The 26,332-nt window shown below is 56.1% G+C and overlaps 10 protein-coding genes across 10 annotated transcripts; 5 read left to right on the top strand and 5 right to left on the bottom strand.

Moving 5' to 3' along the window:
- Positions 1–928: 928 nt before the first annotated feature.
- lds (Transcription termination factor 2) lies at positions 929–9,178 on the top strand (the record flags this gene model as incomplete). The annotated part of the gene is made up of 5 exons (XM_032020416.2): positions 929–2,607; positions 2,665–4,642; positions 4,709–7,770; positions 7,821–7,828; positions 7,869–9,178. 5 exons carry the CDS (start codon positions 929–931, stop codon positions 9,176–9,178), a joined length of 8,037 nt encoding a protein of 2,678 aa, XP_031882474.2.
- Positions 9,179–9,834: 656 nt separating this feature from the next.
- Positions 9,835–10,617, bottom strand: CGGC5_v015780 (Ureidoglycolate lyase; the record flags this gene model as incomplete). Its single annotated transcript, XM_032020418.1, has 1 exon — positions 9,835–10,617. The coding sequence occupies one exon, from the start codon at positions 10,615–10,617 to the stop codon at positions 9,835–9,837; it is 783 nt and encodes a 260-aa protein (XP_031882476.1).
- A 1,265-nt stretch (positions 10,618–11,882) lies between these two features.
- CGGC5_v015779 (uncharacterized protein) lies at positions 11,883–12,299 on the top strand (the record flags this gene model as incomplete). Its single annotated transcript, XM_032020419.1, has 2 exons — positions 11,883–12,207; positions 12,256–12,299. 2 exons carry the CDS (start codon positions 11,883–11,885, stop codon positions 12,297–12,299), a joined length of 369 nt encoding a protein of 122 aa, XP_031882473.1.
- Positions 12,300–12,309: 10 nt separating this feature from the next.
- Positions 12,310–14,433, top strand: CGGC5_v015778 (uncharacterized protein; the record flags this gene model as incomplete). The annotated part of the gene is made up of 1 exon (XM_032020420.1): positions 12,310–14,433. The coding sequence occupies one exon, from the start codon at positions 12,310–12,312 to the stop codon at positions 14,431–14,433; it is 2,124 nt and encodes a 707-aa protein (XP_031882472.1).
- Positions 14,434–14,521: 88 nt separating this feature from the next.
- On the bottom strand, positions 14,522–15,848 carry CGGC5_v015777 (uncharacterized protein; the record flags this gene model as incomplete). The annotated part of the gene is made up of 2 exons (XM_032020421.1): positions 14,522–15,482; positions 15,622–15,848. The coding sequence occupies 2 exons, from the start codon at positions 15,846–15,848 to the stop codon at positions 14,522–14,524; spliced, it is 1,188 nt and encodes a 395-aa protein (XP_031882354.1).
- A 1,086-nt stretch (positions 15,849–16,934) lies between these two features.
- On the top strand, positions 16,935–17,399 carry CGGC5_v015776 (uncharacterized protein; the record flags this gene model as incomplete). Its single annotated transcript, XM_032020422.1, has 1 exon — positions 16,935–17,399. The coding sequence occupies one exon, from the start codon at positions 16,935–16,937 to the stop codon at positions 17,397–17,399; it is 465 nt and encodes a 154-aa protein (XP_031882353.1).
- Positions 17,400–17,576: 177 nt separating this feature from the next.
- On the bottom strand, positions 17,577–19,203 carry radE-1 (Efflux pump radE; the record flags this gene model as incomplete). Its single annotated transcript, XM_032020423.1, has 3 exons — positions 17,577–17,831; positions 17,891–18,920; positions 19,001–19,203. The coding sequence occupies 3 exons, from the start codon at positions 19,201–19,203 to the stop codon at positions 17,577–17,579; spliced, it is 1,488 nt and encodes a 495-aa protein (XP_031882357.1).
- Positions 19,204–20,344: 1,141 nt separating this feature from the next.
- On the bottom strand, positions 20,345–21,628 carry CGGC5_v015774 (Fumarylacetoacetate hydrolase domain-containing protein 2-like protein; the record flags this gene model as incomplete). The annotated part of the gene is made up of 6 exons (XM_032020424.2): positions 20,345–20,411; positions 20,489–20,639; positions 20,700–21,024; positions 21,097–21,210; positions 21,273–21,353; positions 21,452–21,628. 6 exons carry the CDS (start codon positions 21,626–21,628, stop codon positions 20,345–20,347), a joined length of 915 nt encoding a protein of 304 aa, XP_031882356.2.
- Positions 21,629–22,207: 579 nt separating this feature from the next.
- ctnR-3 (Citrinin biosynthesis transcriptional activator ctnR) lies at positions 22,208–24,313 on the top strand (the record flags this gene model as incomplete). Its single annotated transcript, XM_066153316.1, has 5 exons — positions 22,208–22,290; positions 22,352–22,365; positions 22,433–22,618; positions 22,672–22,825; positions 22,882–24,313. 5 exons carry the CDS (start codon positions 22,208–22,210, stop codon positions 24,311–24,313), a joined length of 1,869 nt encoding a protein of 622 aa, XP_066007112.1.
- Positions 24,314–24,678: 365 nt separating this feature from the next.
- Positions 24,679–25,855, bottom strand: mcpII-1 (Metapyrocatechase 2; the record flags this gene model as incomplete). Its single annotated transcript, XM_032020427.1, has 2 exons — positions 24,679–25,238; positions 25,306–25,855. The coding sequence occupies 2 exons, from the start codon at positions 25,853–25,855 to the stop codon at positions 24,679–24,681; spliced, it is 1,110 nt and encodes a 369-aa protein (XP_031882447.1).
- Positions 25,856–26,332: the final 477 nt, after the last annotated feature.

Genomic DNA, 26,332 nt, shown 5'->3' with positions numbered 1-26,332 from the left:
TTTGAGTCTCTGGCACCCACCGCTGCTGAGCTCAGTTTCCCAGCAGGAGCATTCCAATGGGTATGTGTGATTACTTCTGAGCCCAGCCTGGCATTTGTATTTCTCGTTTCCAGGGGCAAAATAGCCACAGGAAAGAGTTCTCAACAAGTATGAGCTAGAAATAAGTATTGAATCATCTTTTCTGTCAAGTTAGGGTCAAGACTATGATCAGAGAACATCCCGCTATTGGGGTGTCCATCACTTGCAGGAGCTTCGCCCTGACTTATGCTATTCCACCCCCTCTATGAGGCAGTTCTTGAACCTCTTCACAGGAGCGTCTCGAGCAGCAGCGCTTCCAAGACTTCCAAGGCGAGAGCAAGGAGGTGATGGACCTTCCTGAACAACCAGAAGCAACTGCTCCGCTCTGCTCTCGCCCTTCACGATACCTGTTCCTCCTCAACTCAAGAGTCCGGGACCTGCTTAAGCCCTGATGATTAACCACATGCGGTAACCCTTCTCCGCTTTGAAGGCCTCTCGATGAGGGTGAAGGCACCTCAGGATACAGTTGGCAAAGGAGGCTGCCCACAGGTCGATTTGGTCAAAAATAAATCAGACAAAACAAAAATCCTCCTTCTCTTCTCTCTCCCACCTTCGTACCTTTCCCACCTCTTTCTCCCATCACCAACACCCTTTCACAAACCCTTCCTTCATCCTTCCCTGTTGCTAGATCATCAAAACCATCAAAGATCTCCAGCTGCCTGGCGGATCTTGGACGGGTTTTGTTGTTTGCATCATCAGAAGCATCGAATTTGCCCCTTACAACCTTCTAGAGCGTTCCGCCGCCCTCGAAAAAAAAACCCCTTCCATACACTTGTTGCCCATTTCCCCAGTCCCTTGCTATCCATCTCCGACTCCATCTTCCCAAGCGCCAACAGGGATCATCATCAAGATGTCCCAAGACGGTATGCCTCCTGGCCACGCGTTTGGTCAGAATGGACGCGGACCTGACGACGAGGCGGGTATGAATCCTGGCGACTACTTCGGTGGCGACGTCGGTCAGAACGAGCAGCAGGTTGGCAATGCCGAGAACCTCGCTTCTCCTCAGAACGGCTATGTTGTTTCCGACAGCGGTCAACACTATCAGTTTCCCCATGGCCAGCAGATTTTTGCTGAGAACCATGACAGCTTCAATCCCAATGCGCCCCAGCAGCACGATCAATACCGTACCTACCTGGATTACATGCCTCCTGACAACGGCGGCTTCGCTCGATATGGCCTCAACCCCCAGCAGCAGGATCCTTATGGCTTCGCTGCCCTCTCAGGGAATCTTGATTCTTCCTTGTACCCTCACGCTCTCGCTCCTTCAGATGACAACATTCCTGGTTCCAACGGCCCTCCTCAGTATCAGCATCCCATCGGAGCAACGCCGTATGTTCTGCCGAACGATGGAAGCTCTGGCGTTCTTCAGCAGCCTCAAGGTCATGGTTCTATTGATCAAATGCCAGCCAACTCGACCAACGGTGGCTATCCTACTGCATCCCAGAACCAGCAAGCGCATGCTACCAATGGCCCGAACTCACTCACCATCGACGGACAGTATCCAGCTCCTCTCCAAGATCATGGCTTTGTTCCCCAAGGCAACCTCAACTTCAACAACGCCTCGTGGAATCTTCAGCAGCCCATGCCTGATATCAATGAAGAGATGCCACTTCCTGACATTCCAAAGAGCTTCACTGCTGATCTTTGGGGAGACCTCCCTGATACCGAGAAAAACCTCCCTGACGATCTTTTGGCCAAGTTCCGTGGCTATGACCAAACGGCTCAAGATGTCGACTACAACCAGAATGCTGATCCGATTGGTGCCCACCAGAATTTTGGCCACCAGCCGGAGCAGTCTTGTGCTGCCATCACTGATGGCCAAGACCCTCAGCCAGCTCAAGAATCCCAGCCAGTTGATCAAGACCATCAGGCAGCTGATCAAGCGCCCGTTGCGAATATGTCCTTTCAGGAGGATGCGGACCAGTCTCAGAGCCACTTTTCTGATGGTTTCCTCAACGACGTGCCAGAGGCTGTCTTCGGCACCATACAAAACCTCGTTGATGACCCCTTGCTTCAAAGCTTGCAAGACATGTTGGCGTTGTATCAGGCCCTGGGACCGGATGCTGATTTCAGCCAATTCGCCGGCGCGGATTACTTTTTCCTTCGCGACATCACGACGAAGGTCCAGCGTGATGGCCCCGTTGACCTCCCCGTTCCACCCAGCACCACCCTGAAGCTTCAACATCCTGAGGAGGTCAAAGACGAGCGTTCGGTTGAGCGCCCAAGAGACGCATTCCCCCTGATCCTCGACAAGTCCCTCAAGCTCGGTCTCTCCGAAGTGCTGAAAAAGTGTGGAGTCGCTTTCACCATTGGCACCATGTGCTCTGGCACAGACGCCCCTATCATGGCACTCCAAGAGTTCATGGATGGGCTAACGGCCCTTGGACTCGGCGGAACCCTTCGATACGAGCATGTTTTCAGTGTCGAGATTGAGCCTTTCAAGCAGGCCTTCATCGACCGCAACGCTCGCCCCACTGGTCACATCTACCGCAACGTTTTGGATGTCGGCCACCCCGATGCGCAATATGCGTAAGTCCAGACCATCTCGGCACAGGAACTTGACAAGATTCGCTAACAGCTTCACAGAATGACGGCATCCGGTTCCATGGAAAAGATTCCGCCCCACGTTGATATGCTCTTCTTTGGAAGTTCCTGCGTCGATTTCTCAACCTTGAATCCGAAGAAGCAGGAGAAGGAAGACAAGTCTGAAATGAGAAAGACTGTGAAGATTGCCATGGAGAAGGGCGCGAATAAAGGTGTCGCGATCGAGGAGGACCACGATTTTCTGCAGATATTCGCGCAACTTGGGAAGGGCCTCGACAACGAAACCGAATCGGCCAAGACGTTCCTCTCGATCCTGAGTTGGATCAACAAGAAAAGACCCAAGGTGGTGCTGATGGAGAACGTGCAGAGCGCCCCCTGGCGCGAATTCGTCAATTTCTGGTTTCCCAGGATCGGCTACCATGCTTCACATGTGGTGGTAGATTCCAAGAACTTCCTCGTCCCCCAGACGCGCAACCGCGGATACCTGATCGCCGTTGACGCGCGTCGCTACGGCATGAAGGGCAAGGTGATTGTCGACGAGTGGGTGATGATGATGCGAAAGCCCAACTGGTTCCAGAAGTTCCCAAAGCTGGAAGGCTTTCTCCTCCCGCCGTCCGACCCCAACGTGCTCCAAGGACGCTTCATTCTGGAGCGCGGCTTGAACGGCAAGGCCGAGAACGTCGGAGACGCTTCCATGTGCAAAATGGAACACGTCGCAGCGCGCCGGTCCGAAGGCTTGGGCAACAGCAACCCGTACACTCGTCTGGACAACCGCGGAAACTCCCTCCCCCGGGAAGACAGCTGGAAGGTGTACATCTCTCGCAAGCTGACCTTTCGCATGAAGGAACTCATCGACATCTCGCTCCTCCGTTCCGAGAAGATGGGCCTGGACTACGGCAGCAAATTCATCATCATTGACCTGGGTCAGAACGTTGACAGACAGCACAAGTCTCTGGGAAATGTCCCTTGTCTCATTCCGAGCGCGGACTTCTTCCTTTCTCGACTCGGGCGATGTTTGCTTGGAACGGAATTTCTGATTCTGCAGGGAATCCCCATTGACAGGATCAAGGTCTCTGATGAGACGGATAGGCAGCTCAAGGACCTTGGTGGAAACGCCATGACAACGACTGTGGCGGGTGCTGCTCTGCTCCTGGCCCTCATCTCAGAGGTCAACATGGCTACAACAACGGGCTTTGTTCATGGACTCGGAAACGCAAGCAAGCTGCTGCCAATGGATCTTGCCGGTGTACCTGCCCCGAGTGGCCAAGTGGGTCCCTCCTCGTCCGCGACTTCTTGCAACGCTCTTGACCTCAACGCCCTCAACCAAACTCTTCCTCGTACACCAACCGACCCCAACGCGCAACCCGACTCACCCTCGAACGACTCAGACATGGACGAGCCGGATTGGGTGATCGCCACCATGAACGGATGGGAGTCGTCCCTGAAGGTTTGGAAGCTGCTCTACCTGTGGCAGACGGGTCGACGCGCCTGCCTCTGCGACGCCTACCGCAAGCACCAGCGAGCTGGAACCTATCATCAATGCGAGTTTTGTGGCGAAATTCGCTGCACATCCTGCGCTGGTAATCCGGACCATCACTTCTCCGAGGAGCCTATCCCCATCGACAACCTCGCCAACGACAGAGAGGGTGCCTATCGAGAAGCCGTTGCCTCCTTCCCCGGCAAGATTGATCTCAACTGCGATCCAGTCGACAACGAGGACTTCGCCAAGGATCTCACTGAGAAGGGCTTTCGCGACCATACTGACGCCTTGAACATGGCAATCGACACCTGCGTTGACAATGTGTCGTACTACCTGACGGATTTGAAGTTCCGGGAGGACATTGACGTCACCTACGAATCTCGCAAATCTCGCATTGCCATCACAGTGTACCACGACAAGGTCGTCTGGAACGTGTTCCTAAGAGAGGCTTACTTTGCCGAGGACTCGACCGCCCAAGACCCGAGACGCCTGCTTCGCGACCTCAACTACGACATGGGCAAGCCAATCATGAGCGCAACCGTAATTTACCACAACATGGAGGACTCTTTTATCCCTGCCCCGAGCGACTAGAAGTTGTTCGCACAGAGGAAGATCGATGTTCAGCTTCTCCAGGAGCCCATCATGGCTGATGTCCCTGGCTTTCGACAAACACTCGTATCTGTCGACAATAGCACCGAGCTTATCGGCGATCTCAGCCACGAAGTCAATGGCAACTTCATATTCACAGACCGTTGCGCAACTCCAGGTGGATTGCTTTACGTCCGAGACGATCAAGCTTCGAAGCGCATCTACCATATCAAACACGTCGAGCCTGGTAAGGCTACCGATAAAGACTTATGGGTTATCACCGACAATATTCGCAAGCTGGAGCCTGATCAACACAGAAGCATCGTCATGGCCTTCGACAAAGGCTACAGCCATCCCTGTGGCGAAAGCAGCTTCGATAGTGCTCGTCATATTCAAGCCCACCTTCCCGGAGCTTGGGCTCCCCTGAGCCTAGGCGTTCAAATCAGTGTGACTGAGAAGAGTCCTCACGGCAATGTGGAATTGAACGATTTCTCCCAACAGACGTGGGAGCCTGACTCTTGCGGAGCCTCCGAGCCCGCCATTCAACTCCGACTGAATGTCAAAGATATCTACTTTCCCACGCCGTCTCTCCCGGTGATTTGGAATGGAGCTATGGTTGGAGGAGAGGAGCCTTGGGTGCCTGTCGCCGACCACCGGTCCAAGGAGGCTCTCGAGCTTGTTGCCTATGCTCTGAACAAAGTCACCCCTGAGGAAGGTCACCGGCTGGCAGTTGATGGAGTTCGGCTTTCCTTGCGTCCTGATGAGGAGTGCTCCACCTGTCCCGTCGGCAAGTCGCAGATTCACAACGTTATCAATGACGATGGCACGATAGACCGATACGAAGATCAACAGGCCGCTGTCGAGATCACACGCAATGAGAATAACAGGAAGCCTCCGTTCAACATCGAAGCGTGGCTTCAACAAAGCTATTGCAACTCGTCTCCCTGGTTGCTTCTCAATATGCGAATCGATATCAATCCCATGTCGCTGATTCACCGCGCGTTGGGTTACATCACAAGAGACGCCACTGCAATGTCGGCGGCTTGCAGATCAGCATACGGCACTGGTTCGTTTCAAGTGCAGTTCGCGTTCCGTGACCCGAGCCTGAAGAGCTTGGTCCCGTTCAGCCAGAGTTTGCAACCGACATCGAGCATCAACCACGCCAACAAGATCCAGCCCCCGTCGTTTCCAAAGAATTTGAGGCTGAGGGATGATCAGCTCGCTGCCGTCAACTGGATGCTGGAACGAGAGAGCGGAAAGGACGGATTTACAGAGATCGAGATTGAGGAGACTCTTTTGCCCTCCGTGAATGTGCGGATGTACGGAGTAGCCCAGGTCCAGAACTGCACGCGAGGAGGTGTCCTGGCACACGACATCGGCTATGGCAAGACCATCATCACCTTGGCTTTGATTGATTACAAGCTCGGCGAGCCCCAAGACACCATCGAATCGATAAACGAGCGCTACCGGTTGGTGAATGGTAACCGCTTGTTGCACCTGAAGGCAACTCTGGTCATAGTCCCCCATCATATCATTACTCAGTGGGCGTCCGAGGCCAGAAGATTCCTCGGCTCTAAGCGAAGAATCCACGTCATCCGGAAGGCCACTGATATTGAGCGGGAGAAGTTGATCATGGCAGACGTTATCATTGTCAGCACAGTTGGCCCGACCAATGACAAGGCCATGACGGCTCTGGCTGGCGCGGCCGGGCTTCCCAAGCTTGCTAAAGGGACCGATCGTTCTAAGCAGGAATGGTACTGCGCAGCGCTGGAGACCTTAAGAAATGTCGGCTTCGACTTTCAAAACCCAGACACTACAAGCGAGGAAGAACTGCGACGCCGCCTCGACAATCTCCGGCTCGCATCCAAGAGCATTGCCGAAGAGGCAGCTTTGAACAATGTCGGCCCAAGCTCTCGCAAAGCTCAGCTAACAACCACATCGAAGGGATCCAAGGAGCCAACCAAGGAGCAGCAAGCTGCTGCAGCTACCGCAACAAACTCTCAGGAGGAAGTTCCAAAGCTTGGTCTGTTCAAGACAGCACGATTACTGCAGATGTGCACTTTTCGCAGAGTCGTCTACGACGAGTTCTCATACGAGAACTTTGGCGCTTCGCTGTTTTTCCAGAACGTTATCGCATCGTCGAAATGGATCCTTTCTGGTACCCCGCCGACTGGCAGTCTCGGTCAGCTCTGCAAGATCGGCTCGCTAATCAACTCTCATGTCGCCCGGGTTGCTCCCACGCCTGGATACTTTCCCTACGTTACCAATGGACCTGAGGTGGCCGAGTTAACACAGGGAGAGGAATTTCTTGCATTCCGCGATTGTGCATCGGCCCAGTTCGCGCTGGAACGCCATCAGCAGGGACAAAGGTTCGTCGAACATTTCTTCCGAAAGAACGAGACAGACGTTTCCGACATTCCCGTCATTGAACGTATCGTTCTGTCTACTTTGAACCCTCAAGAGACTATCATCTACAACTTGGTACAGCAAGCTCTCCGCGACGCCATGTGGCATGAACAGGGCGTCAGCGGTTACTTTGCACACTTGATCGTAAACACCCTGAGCAATGAGAAGGGAAGCCGAGCGGGTCAGAAGGTCACAGGGTCTAAGGAGTCTGCGTATGCAAGCACTATCGATGCCCTGAACATTTTGGCATCGGTGTCAGCCTCATACAACGCGTTCAAATGGATTCCTGGCAACCAAGCCGTGACCGCAAATACCATAACCACGGGTTCGAATATGCGGGGCATGGCTTATTTCAACCACTGCAAGGAGACTCTCGCCTCCCTAATTGATTTGATGATGTTCCTAGCAAATATTATCAAGCAGGACAACTCGCCTCGGGATGACACTCGCAGCAAGAGGGAGGCTGCTTACATGGAGCACATGCAGAAGCTCATTGCGAACTTTCGCGCAGCTGATGGAGGAGCTTTTGGGGACGTGGACTGCATGCGCAACGTCAGGGAGACTGTCATTCACAAGAAGCACATCAACGGCGCCAACTACCGCTACGTCATGCCTCGGGGTCGTTTGTTGTGGGACGCTGAGAACTGGGCGAGAGAGAAGGGTGGCCCAGGCCGGTATGATCAGACAGATTGGTGGAAGATGAAAGATGTTGACGACGTACTAGACGAAGAAGTCAGCGGACTGATGCACCATCTTCCTCATATTTCTCCAGACGATCCGATTGACAAGAAGGATTTTGTCCGACAGCTGGGTGCACTCCAGGATGACCCGAGAAAACGCAAACGGATTGCTAGCGCCGTTGGTCTCAAGAAGACAGACATCAACGAGGACATGGACAAGAAGGTTGAGAACTTTTTCAAGGCCAAGGACGAAGACGTCAAAGAGACCAAAGAGACCAAGAAGGCCAAAGAGGCCAGGGAGAACAAGGAGGCCAAGAATGAGGGCAAGAATGAGGGTAAGGCATTCGAGTTCGGCGTCAAGCTGTCGTCGAAGCGACCAAAAGTCAACACGAAACACACTGTACGATCGTCGCTTGTCGACCAGACCCTCGACTGCTTCATGCTCGTCATTCAGAGTATCGAGTCCGGCATTATGGTCACAGCTGATGCATGGAGAAGAAGTCTGTTCGCCATGAAGGCTTGCCTGATCATGCATCGCAATCTTGAGGCCTACGGAGGCTTCGCTGTCGAATGCAACAAGTGCTCCAACCAGATCAACGATCTGAACGAAGGTTTCTTGTCCGTCGCATGCGGTCATACGCTCTGCAGCACTTGTTTTACAGGATTCAACAGTTTGACAAGTGAGAGGTGCCCTTCTCAGGGAGGCTGCACGGCCATGTCTCGAAGCACCTTCATTCCGTGGTCGATGCTCATTCACGACCTTGAGTACAATCTGAATGATGATCTTGCCGCTGAGCCCAGTAGCAAGGTCAAGTCAGTGCACAACGTGATTCAGAACGAGATCGCGCCCTACAATGAGAAGGTCCTTATCTTTGCAGCTTACAATGGCATCAAGATTCAACTTCGGGAATTCTTGACGTCGCAAGGTCTTGCGGTGTACCTTACAAATGGAGCCAAGAACGACCCTGAACAGATCGAGGCGTTCAAAAACCACAAAGGCACCGCTGTCCTCATCCAGAGTCTCATGTCTGCCGAGAGCGCTGGCACCAACCTGGTAGAAGCGAACCACGTCATGTTTGCCGGTGCCCTCAGCACCGACACGGTCAACTACGACATGTACATGAGACAGGCAAAGGGAAGAGCTGTCCGCCAGGGACAAACGAGGGGCGTTATTGTATACCACTTTGTATCTCTGGGCACTCTCGAGTTCGACGCGATGAACAGGCGCTTGAAAGGAAAGCTGACCGATTGGGGTGAAATCCCTGGCCGTGTTGATCTTCCTCTCGCAGACCCCGCGCCCGTCAGCCCGCACTACCCCATCATGTTCCGCCCTTTCGTTAATGAGGTTCAGTCCGAGAGGCTTCTCAGCTCTGTTGAGTTTGAGGAGTTTGAGATGGAGTGAAGGTCGCGTTGGATAGAGTTGAGAGGAATGTCGTTTACGAGGATTTGCTGAAGTTGCCGCGAGCGCATGGCTATGCACAGATTGGAAGATGTTCGCGCAGGCTACAGATTGGACTTGTTTACGCCCGGGGTTGGAGGTTTCGAGATTTGGAGTGTGATGAGCCCGATTGAATGGGGTTGAATTCTGTTCGAGTAACTGGAAATGGCCAAGGATTGGAGGCCTGGATTGTAGAGTGTCACGTTATGGATTTGCGAAACGGAACTGTCATTACCGATTGCTAGCTCAGAAAACATCAAAGATCATTGATCACCAACGCTGTGTTCCCATCGTGTTGTTCTCTACTCAGTGTTGTGGAGGTCGGCCTAAGTCCTTTGGCTGAGGCAAAGGCCACGAGTGCGAATCGTAGCATGCCTCCTGCTGAGCCCTTGAATATTACATCGCGCCGTAAATGATCTATCGAACTTTCATTGTGTCTCAATCTGGTGATTTATCTATGCGACGCCATTTCCCGAGACATGCCCGACGCCAGCCTGACCGAAAGATTTTCAAACATGACCAAGCCTGAAGATCCAAATACTCAAAAGCAAGAAGTCGGCGTAGATGAACTCCTCCTCGTTTCCCTAACCCCTCAACACCTTATCCTCATACCACCGCGCTCACAACTTAGCAACAGGCATCCTCTCCGGCACCTGCACCACAACCCCCTCGCCCTGCGCCTCAATCACCACCTCCTGACAATCCTCCGCGCCCACCCCGCTCGCGAACTGCGTCACCACGAAATCGATCGCCGTGCCAGGCGGGCCCAACGCCACCATCGGCGCGTGCCACGTCCCGGCGCCGTAGGTGACCGCCTGTCCCGGCGTCGCCACGAACGCCTTCAGGTTGGCGAGGTCAGGTCGCCCGGGGCCCTTACCGCCCGTCTTCGGCGCCGGCAGCGAGGAGTCTTCGCCCTCCGCGGGGAGGGTGGGCGCGACGATGACAAGGTACGCTGCGTGCGGGACGCCCGCGGACGCCGCCAATGGCACAAAAGTCTGGGTGGTGAAGGGGTGGCGCTCGAGGATGTCGACGCGGAAGAGGCCGGCGCGGGAGGGCCCGGCGTAGGTGTAGGGCAGGAGGGTGGAGATGGGCGGGTTTCCGGAGGGGGACGGTGGCTGTTGGAGCTGGCGGGCGGCGCAGGAGAAGATGGAGACGATGGGTTTGGAGGCGGCGGAGGGGGCTTGGGCGTAGAGGTCCTTTGGAGCGGAGACGTTTTGGTACTTGATTGCGGTGTGCTGGTTCGCGGAGACGGCGTTGTGGGAGAGGTTGGAGGGGAGGGAGGCGGAGGGGCGGATGTCCGGGTGCGGGTTGGCGATTACGTCGCCGAAGGGAGCGAAGGAGGAGGGGGAGAGGGGGGTGGCGGAGATGTGGAGGGAGAGTGGTGTTGTGAGTTTTTTTGGCATTTTGGGCGGAGTTTCGTGGTGTCGATGGGGAGATATTTGGTGGTGTTGAAGACGAGATAGGGAGGTATGAGATGAGGTTGAATGAAGCTTGGCTGGTTGGTTGGTTGGTTGGTTAGTGTGAGTGAGTGAGAGAGCTTGGCCGCTGCCGGAGCTTCTTCAGTTTGGGGGAGCTTTGGGTGGTGGAGCTGCCCGGCGGCCGGTGGTCTGTGCGTGCGTGCCGAGGATGTGGGGTTTTGGTGATGGGGCGAGATAAGGACGGGCCGGGGTCATGGTGGGGTTGCTAACAGATGCCATCTTGGAGGGACTTTGGGGTGCTGGAACGCTTTGTCTCGGAGTCCCCAACCAACGGGCACCTTCATCGTCTACGGTTGAGAGACGAACGGTTTCTTTTGGGTTCACTTCTCCTAAATGAGCAGCTTACGGCTCAAGGTCTCATCTGTTTGCTAGCAACTTCTTCTCGTCTCTACCATCCTTCACCAGAGCATGAAACTCAAAAAGAGCTTCAAGGCCTGAAGAGCAGTTGACCAGCGGACCGAGGCTTCTCCCAAAGTCATCCATCATGCTCGTGAACTCAATCTCCTCACTACCCCTCAACTAGTTGTGGGGGTCGGTATCTGACGAAGTAGAGTTTTTGAAGAGACATTCTAGAAGCCATTGGGAAAGCGAGGCATCGCTGAAGGACGAACGATGTCTGCCTGGCTTTGTCCTCAAGAATCAGGGCGTCTTCTTAAATGCCAGCTTCCGATGTTAGGTGAAGACGTGCCAACCACCGGCTTCTCATGTAGGCATCCGTTCAAGTTATCAAAAAGTAGTGCCTTTGACTTCAATTACATAATGAATCAAACGGATACTTACTTCATGTCGGGTGCCATCAAACGGAGAGGCCCGGGCCACAGTGCGAACTTCAATGGGGCCGGGTGAGGTGTTTGCAACTGAAGCATCTCTGCAGGTCAAACGGAGGTCAACCCTTTATCCCTCAACTTCACGATAATGTTCTGGCCAACATTTCATTCCAGGGCTCAGTCATTCACTTCACATTCCCACCGCACTCCCATCACTATCAGAACTTCGACGCTGACTCTGCCTCAGCGCAACCACCATAGCCTAGCCCCTCAGTCCTCCTACCCTCACACATGCCCTGACACCTGCCGTCAGAAGCCCTCCTACCTACCCAGAATAACCTCACATTAGCTCCATTTCGCTTGCCAAATCCGCGAAGGACCCCGATCTATTTAACTCCCTCGCTGCGCGTCAAGAACGCTAAAATGGAACTTCGTCCAAACCACCAATTCAATCCTTTCGCGTCCGATGAGGAGCTTGCGCAATATGACCTCCCGGACCTCCCAGCAGACTTCGACAAGATGGACTTCAAAGACCCTGCCACTATGTCCAGACTCCTAGGGATGCCCGTTCCTCATAAAACACCAGCCGAGGTCCGCAAGGATGCAAAGTCACTCTCCTCCTCACTGCTGGCAAGCTACGACCGTCTGAGGGCCATCATCGCACGCCACGAGCCCGCCATCCACCACCGCTGGTTGCGGAAGAAGAGGCACCAGCGGCTTGATACCCTCACGAGGGCTTGGGGTCCCGGTATGGGCTGCTGTACACCGTCCCGACTTTGACGCGTGGCGCAAGCAGGAGTCATCTTTGGCGGCTTCCCGCCAGGGGAGCACCCAGGATAGAGACTGCTTCATGTGGCCGTACATCAACCAGGAGGACCTGCTGAAGCCGAAGACGCTGCTGCTGCTGCTCAACGCGCGGGGCCGCCACCATTCCTCCCACTTCGCCGGCGCCGACTTCGACGCGATGCATCTCGGCTGCGTCACCCAGAGGATTGTCGCGGTGTTCCTCAATTGTTACGTCATGATTCTTCACGGGGCCCGCGACGCCCGTGAGTATGGCAAGTTGGTGGCGTGGGAGGAGCATCCCGACGCGTTTGAGTGGATGCATACCCGAAGACAATTCATGCCGGGCGAGGGCCTTCTCGTCCTCGAAGCACAGGAGAGGACGCTGAGTTTCCTGGTCAAGTGCTGCGAGCTCACCTTCCACGACGTCCCCTCGGACACGCTAACCACAGACGTCTTTCCCGTCCAGCCGGAGCCCGAGTTCAAGAACGAGCAGGAGGCAGATGGGTTCGACTCGTTGGCGGCGATGGCGGCGGAAGCTCCTTACCGCTTGCCCGCGCGCCTCGACCTCGACCGCATCCAGTCCCTCCTCGGCACCAAGGTGGCGGCCGCGCGAGACCACATCTGGTCGCTGCGTGAGGACCCTGGATACTTTGCAGAGCAGCTCGCCGAGATCACGGAGCATCGACAGGAGATGATTAAAGATGTCAATGGCAACGCGCATCCCACGCTCAGCCGCCTTAAGCAGGACACCTTCTGGGCGCGGGTGGTCGCGGAGACTGTGGCCAGAGCGTACGACGAGCTCGAAGTCTACACGCAACTCCACGACCTCGCGTTGGAGCTGCGGCGGGTGCTCGCCGCTCACGCCGGGTCAATACACTCGTCCAAAGACCTGCCCGACGAGGTCATGAACTCCCTCCTCAAATTTCGTTTCTTCCTCAACGAAGCAGCCAAGGGCCCGCTTGGGCAGCTTAAACAGAGCGTTGTTGCCTCCCCGCCGATGCGCCGCTTCTTCGCGCGCGACCCGCCCGTGAACGCCTCATTCATCGGTATCAAGATGAAGTCCGGGGTGAAGATGAACAAGATCGAGACGCAGCTGACGTGGCTCCTCCGTACACTCTGGGAAGACGGCCAGAATCTCTTCTTCGCGAGCATGCCCCTGATTCTGGACGAGTTGGAACGCCTGCTGCACGCTGAGTCGCAGGCGAAAGAGCTGGTCAGTTCGTATATTGCCAGCGTCATCGGCAGCCTCTCCATCATCTCGCAGTGCATCTCCCAGCTCGACCTCTACCAGCCTTGGGCACGGAGCTACATGTCCAAGATGGTGGACAGGGAGGATGGCTTGAAAAGGGAGTTTGCGGTGCAGACAGCAGGGCGGGCCAAGGTCATGGCGGTTCTGAGGGAGAGCAATGTTCTGCCCGCCGCGAGGCTGGCCGAGCCCTCGAACAACAGGTTCGCCTACCCGTCGGAGAAAAGGCGGACCAAGGCGGTCACAGCCACGCTGATCGAAGCCGAGAGGAATCTCGACGGGGTCTGGGCCGCCGTCGACCGCCTCATACTTGAAAAGGCCGGGGGCTTGTGGATGGATGCCGTGAGACATGTCCTAGAGCACAACCGCAGCCTGCAGCGCACCCCGGAGTGGGTTGATGAGCCGGCTACCGGGGAGAAGAAGCCTAAGCCGACGGACGTCCAGACCGACATCGTTTATCGGCCGCTATCCACACTGTACTTTGAGAAGTCAGGGGAAGCGGCAGATGATGCAGCCCAGCTTCCCAAGCTGAAGAAGAAAACAAAGGGCGTCGCATCGCAAGACCCAGCAGAAACGTCCACTCCCACCACCGAAGCAGCTACTCACATCGAGACGTCCGCGCCCCCCATCCGCGTCGACGCCCGCTCCTTCAAAGTCTTTCGCACGCTCTTCTTCGATCCCAACGTCACCTCCCATCCGGGCCAGGTTTCGTGGAAGGACTTCCTTCATGCCATGACCGGAACGGGCATCTTCGCCGCCGAGAAACTGTACGGGTCCGTGTGGCAGTTTGAGCGAACGGACGGAGACCAGAGCCGGATCCAGTTCCACGAGCCGCATCCGTACAGCAAGATCCCGTTCGTGGTGGCGAGGCGGATTGGTCGGCGGTTGAATAGGAATTATGGATGGACTGGGGATATGTTCGTGTTGAAGGGAACCCAATAGGGTCTGTTTCGGAAGGGCTGAAAGAGGAGGAAATTCCAGGAATTCAAAAAAGCACGCCGAGTTTACATTCATAGTAATGCTGGTTTAATCAAACCGCAGTCTGCTCTGCAGAAACATCAGGAAACGCCGTCCCTTCTTCTGCGCTTCCAACACTCCTAATAATCCGCTCAAACACACCAAACCGCAAACTCACAATCGAATCATGATCTGCCTTCGGTACCACAGAGCTCGAGAACTTGATCCTCTCCCCCCTCTGCTCCTCCCTCCAACACTGCTCAAACCACTTGGGCCCGTCATCCGTCCCAATCATCGCATCCGACGCCGCGAAGAACACCTCAACCTCCAACCCGCCACCCTCTCCCAGCTCCCTCTCCTGCTGCGCCAAAAGTGGCACCAGCTTATCATAGTCCTCCCATTCGCCCCAAAACATCTCATTCCCATCCCTCTTCAGCAGCAGCACCGCATCCTGCCCCAACCCCTGCACGCTTTCCGCATACACCCGCTTAATCAACGTCCCCCAGATCTTCTCCTCAAACTCCGCGAGCCGCACGTCACTCACCCCGGGCGCGGTATACTCCTCCGCCGGCGTGCCCGCGAGACTCGGCACGATCCCGCTCAACATGCCGCTCACAGCGTTGCTGAACCCGACCGTCGCAGGGACGAGGCTGCGCACCATGAAGCCGGCCACCTTGTCGAACGACCCGACCAGGCCCTGCGGCAGGGTGCTCGTGAGGCTCATTATCGCGGCGCCCGAGTGCGACGGGTGCACCCACGGCGCACACAGCGCTACATACGGCCGGGACGGGGAGAGCAGGTGGCGGTGGTGCAGCAGGGTGTTGAGGGCGTAGAGGGTGCCGCCGGAGTGCGCGGCGAGGACGACGTGGCGGACGCCGAGGTGGGCGAGCAGCGCGGGCACGATGGCCAGCCAGGCGCGGATGCGCAGGTTGGGGGGCACCGGGGTGGTGCCGCCGAAGCCTGGGCGGTCGATGTCGATTATGCGGACTTTGTGGCGTTTGGCGAGGGCGTCTTTGGCGATGTGGAGATAACGGCTTGATGTGTGTGTGAGATGGGATGAGATGGGGATGAGATGGGGATGAGATGGGGATGAGATGGGGATGAGATGGGGATGAGATGGGGATGAGATGGGGATGAGATGGGGATGAGATGGGGATGAGATGGGTTTCTTACCTTCCGAGGAGGGGCCCGCAGAGGAGGAGGACGTGTGTGGAGGACGGGTCTGAAGGGTCGTTGTGGCCAAAGTCGGCGTATGTCACTTGGAAGTTCTCCGGGAGGTCGGGAGTTGGGGGGAGGGTGAATTTGCGGTTGAAGCGCGGGTCGTCGAGGTATTCTGCGGGATCGGGGAATTCTCGCGGCGGATTGGGGTCGGTTGCTGGCGGTGGGGTCTGCGAAGCCATCGTGATGTTGAAGTCGGGCGTTGCAATTGAGTTTTGGGCTGGGGTGTCAGGGTTCCTCCCGGGGAGGAAGCTTCTCTTTTCTTCTTGAAGAGCTTGGATCGGTTTCTGGGGGAGATGTTGAAGTTGAGTGGTCCGACCATGATGATCGCGCATTTTATGTGGGATGGTTCGCAGACGCTAGGCGCCCGGTTTGCTGCGCCGCAGCGTAAGCTAACGCGTGTCAGACTGTCGAGCTGGGTCAAGGTGCTTATCTTGAAGGATGGAATGCTGGACGGCCCAGCCTTGGCTTATCGGCTGGAATGAGTGGCTGATACAGAACCTCAAACGAGGTGCCTCAAAGCCTTGGATATTGAGAATTGGGGGCTTGTGAGTTGGTCTTGAATATTTGCGTATCTCAATATGAGTTTTCGGGCTGTAGTTGGAGAGATTGATGGCAGGCGTATTGCGGACTTGCCAAGACCCGTCATCTGGTGGTTAGAACATGAATGCCCACACAGCATTATTTGTCTCTTTCGTATGTCAAGAACAAGGATGCCTCTGATGAATATCTGAGGTTGAAGGTATCGATGTTGATGCCATGTTTCAGTCATGGCGCCGCCGGCCGTTGAGCACCAGACGCAACGGCTTTTCTTCTGCAGATGTTAAACAGACTTTCTTCCAAAGCTGTCTTTGAAAATGGTCTCTGTAAGCTAACTCGATCGAAATTCGGATGGAAAGAAAGCGTTACACGCACAAATACCAGACATCCAGACATGGCGATCAGCACGCATGTCGCGCCTCCGCCAAACAGTCTCATCAGTCAATGCTGCATCGCCAAGGCTATTTCCACTCGCGAGATGAAGTGGGTTGAACTGGATTGTAAAGCCCAAAAAGCATGGTCATTGGGTCATAGCACGTCTTTCTCCTGTTGGAAGTAAGCTGGACAGCAAGCATTTAAGCCAAGCCCGCCCCATAGAACTCCGTCTCCAACGAGGAAAACAATCCTGACCTACTCGGGGGTTCTCACAAGTTCTTTTCAGGCCGCTCTTTGAACCCAAAAGTCCTTTCCATTATCAGTGCTCTTTTGCCATCTCGGAAGTTGCAACCATGGTCAGAGCGCTTCTCATCGCCGCCCTCGCCTCCGCGGCCCTCGGAATCACCGTGCCCGTCCCGGCCGACAGCCCCGCTCCGGCCGGCGACGCCTACGTACCCACAACGGAAGAGCTCGGGGACCCGGCCCTTGCGGTCCCCGCCCAGGCTGATGACGCTGCGATTCCTGACGCTACGGAGTGGACGTCGTTGGATAACGGTGACGAGGGTGGTGTCGGGGGCGGTGTCGGGGACGTCTCCGAACCTAAACTCCCTGCTCAGAGGCGGGCTGTCGATACCGGTAACCTTGATACCAGCGCCCTTGACACCAGCTCTCTGGATACCGACTCCCTCAACACCGCCCTCAACATTGACTCCCTCAACACCGAGTCTCTCGATACCAGCTCTCTGAACACCGACTCCTTCACCTCCACCCTGCCCACCTCCACCAACATCAAGCGCAGGAGTGCCGTAATGTGGTGATAATGTGGCACGAGATGAGGCTCGAAAAGTCGGGGCTGCATACGGATATTAAGTTGTTGGATGGGGTTAAGTATGCTGTTCTTGGCGGGGACGAGTAAAGGCTAGGTCGAAGGCGTATTGGGGATGGTCACATTTTGAAATCATGCATATTAAATAGAGCACTGCCATCTAACAATGCTAAAACTCCATCTTAAAAAGCTTCGACTCGCGGATTCTTTCGCCGTAAAAGAAGAGTATGAACGGCAGCGGAAGAAAAGCAAGCGATATGAACCCGAGGACCGAGTTACCCCAGCCTACCCCCAGGGCGTCGAACATGGCGCTACCGGCTAGAGGGAGCAGCGCTCCGAAGAGACAGCGGAGGATGGCGCTCGCGGCCATGACTGAGGCGGAATAGACCGTGTAGGCGTCGATGAGATATGTGGCGGTGGTTGTCTGCAAACGGAGCATTGATCAGTCTTGCTGCCCAAGGTGATGGCGTGAGAGAAACCCACATATGCAGTCACGATGCCAATGCCAAGCAGTGCGGTTCCCATGATGGGCACAATCCAATGCGCCTCGTACTCGGCTGACCAGCCGTACCAGAACAGGCCCACGGGGACGAAGATGGCGCCGATGACTAACGTGGGCAATCGGAACTCGGGCTTGGCCACGCCATCGTTCTTCTTTGTGAGGTTTGCGGACCAGGGATCGGAGACGGCGCCGACGAACAAGAGGCCTAGGATGAAACCGACTCCGATCCCGATGCTGGTCAGCCCGGAAGCGCCGCTGCCAAAGCCGTATTGGTCCTTGAAAATGCGCGGAAACGTCGTAAAGCAGAGGTAGGCGTAACTAAACACAGTCGCAGTGTACGCCGACATCAAGAAAATAATCGGCGAGACAAGCATCTTCGGCGGGCGCAGGATCGCAAACTTGAACAGCTGCCCGGGCGTCTTGCTCGTATCCAGCGCCGACCTCAGGCCCTCATTCCCCGTACTCTTTCGCAACCTTGCCGTCTTCCTCTTCAGTATCGCGTACGGATACGACTCGTGCAAAAACATCACCACACACACAGCCATCACCCCCGCCGCGATCGCCATCACCCAGAAATCCCACCGCCACCCCGCCGCCGCCGTCAGGTTCCCCCCGATAATCGGCCCAATCGTCGGCCCCAGGGTCGGGCCCATGATGTACGCGGACATCACCCGCCCGCGGCGCTCGCGCGGCACCATGTCGGCGATGGCGCTCGCGCCCAGCGTGCCGGCGCAGGACCCCGCGACGCCGGCGAGCAGGCGGAAGGCTATTAGGGAGCCGAAGCTGGGCGCGAGCGCGCAGGCGGCGTTGAAGAGCGCGAAGAGGGCGGCGCAGGCGCGGAAGACGGGGGCGCGGCCGTGGAGCTCGGAGAGCGGCGCGATGAGGAGGGGTCCGAAGGCGTAGCCGAGGAGGTAGATTGTGGTCATGAGGGCGCCGAGGGTGGCGTTTGTGGTGTTGAAGTGGTGCATGATGTCGGCGGCCGCGGCGGCGCTGATGGTTGAGCCGATGGGTCTAGCAGAGGCGGGGAACAGAATCAGTTTTGAGGGTTTATGGGGTGGTGAGACTTGGGGTAGAGTGAAGCAGGACTTTACGAGAGGAGGGCGGTCAGGGACACGATGATTATGGTGATCGTCTTCCTGGTTTTTGGCCAGTTGAGGGGGTGTTCTGGGTCATTTGGGCCGTCAAAGTCGACAATGTTTGGATCGTGTGGTGTTTCTTCTTCCGCGCTTTTCTCTGGTTCCGGCCCCTTCTCAACGGCGAGGCCTTCTATGGCTTTGGGTGCATTTCCAGACATTGTAGATTTGGTTTTCTACGGTCGCATGCGTATGAATCGATTGAATCCCGAGTTGTTCGAGAGCCATGAAGTCTGACGTTGTCGCGCTCAGAGTGCTCAAGTCTTGGCTGAACGATGCCCTTGCACCAATGATCGTGAGATGATCCTCTAAATCGATGTTAATTGTTGAAGTGAAGAGGGTGAATTGAAAAACAAAATCGAGAAATCTGAGCCAACAACTTATCTGCCCGTGGGCTGCGGATTGATCCTCGCTGCAGTAGGTATGGCTGCACGGCGAGCGGAGAGTGGGGCCGTTGCCGGTACCACGGCGCACTAGTGGCTCACTCCCGATACCCCACCAGTCGGTGACCAAAACCACCTTCCTAAATGGGGTTCCGTTGGTTCTGAAGCACCTCCTGGCGAAGAATCCTTGGTTAGCTGAGCTCTCGATACCAACAAGGGGTCAAACGGGAAGCAGGCACAAGGGCCAGAGAGGGAACACTGCGCCATTGGCTCAATACGAAGTTCCTCAACCATCGGTTCCCAACGAGGTGCAGGAATGGCTTCTGATAACTCTGAAGGACTCGAAATTGTTGGGCTTCTGAAACCAGGATTGGGGCGCTGAATAAGATGGGCCTCTCATTGTCACTGATGGTGCTAGCAATCCGTGATATTTCAAATGCTCGATGAGGGAACGGGAGGTCGGCTTAATGAGAAAGCCGGCGGTGACAGCCGTCAAACCCATTGTGCCAAATTCTGTCAGCCACAGCACTTCTCCCCGACTCAGTCGGCATTCTCAGTCATCTCAAGAAGCTCATCGGTCACTAGGCCGGCGGCGGTGGTCCGGCGCGATGTGTGCAGAGCTACGGTCCACCGTTCTTGACAGGGGGTATGGATAACTAGGAGTTGCATACACCAGCTTTCGCCAACTGAGATGCCTGGAGACCGGGATTCAGATGGCAGACAATTGAAGCGCCCAGGAACTGCGATGCTCTGTTATCGTTGGAGCGTGTTGGGTTCTCTTTCTATCTTGTTCTGCACATGCATTTCTGAGAGTCTCGTGGCTCAATGCCTATTCTTGCCCCGCGCTAGCATCCTTGAGAGCATCGTTTCTCCAGCGCGGGAAGTTGATTGATAGCTACCTTCCATTGCCTCTCCCGGCCTACCTGGTGACGAGAGAAATTACAGCCCATTGTATGAACAAGATCACTCGTGTGAGCATGCTCACTCTTTTCACAGAGTCCTCAATCAGTCTTTGACGAACAATGACAGAATAACGCTCATCACCCCGAGAGTATTCACTCACTCAAATTTGATCTTGTTCCGCAAAACGCCGACCTTCTTCATCTCCACCTCGACCACGTCGCCGTCCTGCAGAAAGCTCTTGGGCTGGCGGAACGCCCCGACGCCCGCCGGGGTGCCCGTCATGACCGCCGTGCCCGCCGGGATCGTGGTTCCTGTACGCTACCTGTCAGTCATCCGTTTCGAGCCGCATCATCACCCGCAACCTAACGTACCTTGACTCATATGGCTGAGGATCTTCTCCGGACTGAAGATCAGGTCCTTGGAGAACTCGGCCGTCTGGCGCACGTCGCCGTTGACCCTGGTCACCACGTCGAAAGCGGAGCCGTCCCCGAAGATGGAGGGGCTGATGAGCGTCGGGCCGATGGGCGCGAACTTATCAAAGGCCTTGGCGAAGAAGAACTGGCCCGCCGAGTAGCGTGGGAGCTGGTACATGCGGCAGGAGAGGTCGTTGCCGATTGTGTATCCTAGGATGTAGTTCTTGGCCTCGGAGGCGGACACGTTTTTGGCGTCCTTTGACGTGACGAAGACGAGCTCGCCCTAAATGCAGAATCAATGTGTCAGGCTCTGCTGTGTTGGTTTGTAGTGTTTGTGGGCTCGTCGTCTCCTTACCTCGTAGTCCAGGAGACTTTTGGCGCAGAAGTCGTTGACGGGGATTTCCTCTCCGGGGCTCGCAAGCGCCGCGGCCGGCTTCGTCCAAAGGGGCGGGCATGCTGGGATGTCAAGCTGAGCACCGCGAAAGATGTCAGTCATTCGTCATGTTAAAGTCGCCAGATGAGAGGACTGACAGTAGCTTCCTTTGCGTGACTTCGGTAATTGAGGCCGACACAGTATATCGGGAGTCCGTCTCGAGGCAGAGGTGGTAGAAGCTATTCTCAGTGTTAGCGCGCGAACTCTGGGTTAAACCATTGGTGGAAAGAGCGAATGAATGATTAGCTGAAAAACTTAACGAAGCAAAGACACTTACACGGCGCACAGTAACAATGTCTTCTTCGGACTTTTGCGCAAGAGCTTCTATGGTTTTGGCGCCGCTGAGCTTCGCGCCGGGCGACGGCGGTCCATCCGCATCGGGACCCAGATCGGCAAAGTAAACAGCGCCATCTTCTTCGCTTTCGAAACGGACGAGGTGTGAGAAGGACGACATTTTGGTGGCAATTGAAAATACAGTATGCTTTGCTTGATGTAGGTTCCTACATGCCTACATCTCGAGGGCTCATATATCATCTAGCACAACTCTGTCCTTGTCGTGCTAAAGCCCGGGAGCCGGAATTATCGGTATGTCCACAGCACGCATCGGAGCATCTGATCTGCCCGCAAGCTCTGCTGGGGCCATCGGGGGAACTTCAGCTGCTGCCTCCAAGCGGGGTCGGCGCTACCACTCCCTTAAGTCTTCAGCCAACGCCAATTACTCCGAAGTCATCTTCCCCTCTAAACCCTCGTTTTTCACACTCATATTCACATGCTCAAGGATACGCCGACGATTCCCAACACACATATTTCTCCCCACGGTAACTCTGATCCCTGGAAATCAATCCCTCCGTCTTCGAGTTCCACCGAGGGCTCCATCCCAGCTACTCAGGTGCCGCGCGCCACGACCCGTCCCCGGAAACCCAGATCAGAGGTGGTGGCATTCGGCACTTTCGATCGCCAGGCCGGAATAACGCGTTACGGCCGTCTTTGCCGTCCCCGCTTCCCCAGAGTTGACGACCTACCATCTCCCAACATGTCGTCGCCCGATCTTACCCCTGCGCGCGAGGCAGAGATAGACAGCGATGCTAGACCTCGGGTTTGTGATAACTGTATCCGGTGAGGCACAGTCTCCAATTGAACCAACCGTCGTCACTCGCTGACAGTCCTCCCTTTTCAGCCAGAAAGTCAAGTGTAAGTCATAATGGCATCAGCTTCGCCTCCGACCCCAGGCTGATTCCGAGGCGACCCGTCTCTGCAGGTGACCTCAGACGACCAAAGTGCTCCCGATGCTTGGAGCGGGGGCACCAGTGCACTTACTCCTCCAGCCGCCGACGGCCTGGACCTCTCCCGGGAACTAAGCGTGGATCTCAGCGCGCATCTCTGTCGCATCGGCCGAATAGACGTGTTGCCCGCGGTACGTACGACGAACCCGCGCCGTCGGATAGTCCGTCCGCCGTCCGGAATTACACCGTTGGCCGTTTCGCTGACCGTCTCCAGAGTCGCCGTTGCCCTCCACGCCCGGCCCTCCGAGCCACACCACAGAACCGCCCACACCCCCGACAACGTCAACCCCGGCAACGACAGAGCTACAGACCGCCACAACCTCCCGTTCGGGACCGTTGAACTTTTCACCTGAAGACGAGAGGTCTCTGTACGAACTTCCTGTCCCTCTCTACCAAGACTCTGCTGACCGGAACTCCTCCGAAGACTGGAATGGTACATAGACACAATCAACCATGCGTTCCCCGTCTTCCCCTATGCTCCGTCCGATGGTGCCGGTGTCGAGGTCGTGTCGAGCTGCAGTCGTGATCTCGTCCAGACACTCGTCGTCATCGCGGCCAAGCTGTCCGGCTTCGTCAGCACATCCTTTGATTCATCCGAACTCAACGCCCACATCGACCAGATCCTCAGCTCCGTGTCCCTGCAAGAGGACATCGCCGGTGACACGCCAACTCTCGACCAGTTCCGAAAGTTCTGCCTGCTTGCCTTTTACGAGTTCCACCAGTTCCCTGGCCAGCAGGCATGGACCCGCATCGGCAAACTCACCCGGTTGGCGCACTGGACTGGTCTGGATCAACTGGATAGGTTGCACGAGATCGTCCCGCCGTGGACAATATTGAGCAAGGATAGACTGGAGGAGTGGCGTCTAGTCTGGTGGTGCATCTACGCCCTCGATTCCTACGCCAGTGTCTCGACCGGGATGCCCTACGAAATCGACGAGGGGCTCATCAATACCGCCCTCCCACAAGGCCTGCCAACAGACCAGAGCCGAGAATTCTACCTACCTCACCGCCACAACGGCCTGCTCAATCTCGTTCAGAAGCTACTATCAGACTCCCCGCGTCAAACTCTCGGCCTCGAAATCCACATCATCAGCATCACCGTCCTCCGCCACGCCGGCCGGGCCCTCCGACTGCACGTCCTTGGCAAACAGGACGACTGCGCCAAAGTCGTCGCCGACACGGAGCGGCGCATCTCCGAGGTCCGCCTCGCCCTGCCGGGGAACCTCTTCAACCCCCGCCGCAACGCCTTCGCGAACGAGTCCGCCGCGGCCCACCACTTCCGCCTCGTCACTGCCATGCATCTGCACATGGCGCAGATGCTCATGACGCTCATCAACTGCCGGCGCCTGGCGGAGGAGCACGCCTGGCTGCTCAAGTGGCAGCAGGTCCTGGAGATCTGCCAGGACGTGGCGGCTATCGCCAAGCAGTGGAACAGCAGCTTCTTCCTCAGCGTCGACCCGGCCGTGTCCATCATCGCGTTCATCGCGCTCATCTTTTTGGATTTGCATCTGAAGTTCAACGGTAATGCTGGTGCTGAAATTGGGGATGATCTGCGCACGGAGATTGAGCACTGCGAGACGGTCTTGTTGCTTTTCCTGGAGCAGTTTGCCAAGTCGTGGACCATGCCGCGCCTCCTGATTCGTGAGTCAAACCCATCCTTCTCTTCAGTACTGCTGTATCCGATCGCGTTGCTGCGCATGGTTGAATTGGGCTATTTGTCGACTAACATCACTCTTGGAAAGTCTCGTTCAAAAGTTTCAAAGAGTCTCTCAACGGCCCTGTCGGATACCAACAAGTCCGTGCCGTGTTTCTCCATTTCCAAAGTCCGCTGCATCCTAGGTGGTTGCAGTTCCTGACCTCCAATGCTTTGCACGCCGAAAATTGCCAGTCATAGGTGTGACGCAACCAAAATTTCTGAGCGAGTTGTTGATTAGTTCCCCTGATTAGCTGCCTGAGAAACTCGTGGTTGGCGGGCGGCTTTCAGCGACACACGAAGGTAGACATAGAACCCTTTCAGAGTGAAAAGAGGGTTCCATGTGCGTATTCATAATGAACGTATGCCAGTATTCGCATCCATCTTCCCATAACATCATGTTCTGTAGGTACAGCCTGTCATTCGCTACTAAGCATCTCTTATTACAAATCCCCCATTCCTAACCAATCGCCCAGACACTGGACAGCTGCCCACCCTATGCGAAAACAAAACACGAGAAGCCTCCTCTCAAAGTTTCTTCACCGGCCAATCCTTCGGAATCTTATCCCCAAAATCCTTTGGAATCTCCGGGCCCCAGATCGAAAACGGCCCCACCACATCCCTCGACGTCGGCGTATGCCTGTTCACCACATCCCCATCCGCATAATGCTCGATCTTGAACCCGCTCGGGTCCGCCCAGTAGTCAAAGATCTGGCTGCCGAGCACGTGCCGGCCGACGCCCCAGACGCTGTGCCACCCGCGCTTGGCGAGCCAGTCGTGGCCCAGCAGCTGCGTGTCGAAGTCGGCGACCTCGAAGGACGTGTGGTGGCAGAAGGCCTTCTTGACGTGCGGCTCCGCGCGCTGCATGAAGAAGGAGTGGTGGTCCGAGAAGGCGTCGCCGAGGTCCAGGTGCATGAAGGTCATGACGTCCATGTTGTCAAAGTCCCAGTGGTGCAGGATGTCGGACGGCACGAAGTTGAAGTGGGATGTGTACCACGCGAGTTCGTTGTCGAAGTCGGGGACGACATAGCCGTAGTGGCCTAGTTTGTGGACGAGGGCCGGCCCAGGGTGGTAGCGTTGGAAGGCTCCTGAGAGGGACCTTGTAAGCAACGGCGTTTGCGCTCTGATATCGAGGGGTGCTTGTTTTATGCTTACCTTGTCTCGGTTTCCTGAATGGCTTGTTAAAGGGGCCCACCTCCTCATGAGTAGCAGATGGCTCCTGAGGCTCCGGCTCGCGCTCTTTCTGGCCATATATAACATGGAAGAACGTATCATCCGGCCTGTTGAAGGTGACGATAGTCCCGCCGCCAGGGGCATACTCAATCGAACCCACCCGTGCGCCCTCCATCTTGGCCGCCTTGTCAAACTCCTCCTGTGACGCCGCCACGAACGCCGCGCCGCGGAACCGGGGCTTGCCGTCCTTGCTCCTGCTCGCGACGTACACGTACGGGTCTCGGCCGTAGCCGCGGTAGTAGATCGTGTCGTTCCCGGCGCGCGCCTCCTCGACGAAGCCAAAGTCGGCGGCGAACTTGGCGAATTCGTCCAGGTCCGGGTGGTCGACGTAGATGTGCCCCGGGCGCGCGAGCTGGACCTTGGAGGGGTCGTTGGCGATGGGCGGGATGCGCATGTCGGGCAGGATGGCCTCTCGGATTGGTTTGGGGAGCTTTGCGAGGACGGTGACGATGAGTTGGAGTGCCAGCGACATGGCTTGGAAGAGGGGGGAGGATGGTGGTTCAAATGCGTCCGGGGTGAGGGTGTTGGATTTGGGGGTTTGCTTGCAGTATTTGACGGCCGGTGACGCGAGGCATTGCCGTCGAGGCCGGGTGCTTGGAAATTCTATTAAGATGTGTCGCTCACGGCTGCGGGCTGAATTGGGTAGATCTACATGTTATCCATTGCCATGTGAGCGATCTGATCTTCCGTCAAACCAATTGTTCGGTGTTATTACGTTTGTCGAGCATTTACGCCGACGGAGCTTTCTCCGTCGGAGCAACTCCTAACCCCCCGACCCCCGGCGCCGGGAAAGCGGGGACCGTCGGAGCATCTTCCCCTTCGCCACCACCTCCACGTCCACGGGTGGATGTCCTACAAATGACCTCCAGAGCACGTCCCATACTTTCAGACCAAGATACCAAACCGACTTGTTGAGACGATCTCACAACACGCATCCTTCCAGCCCCAA

This window comes from Colletotrichum fructicola (genome assembly GCF_000319635.2).
Source record: "Colletotrichum fructicola Nara gc5 chromosome Unknown KSG_Nara_v1_contig10, whole genome shotgun sequence".
NCBI classification, from domain to species: Eukaryota; Fungi; Ascomycota; class Sordariomycetes; order Glomerellales; family Glomerellaceae; genus Colletotrichum; species Colletotrichum fructicola.
This window is presented reverse-complemented; position numbering and strand designations above follow the sequence as displayed.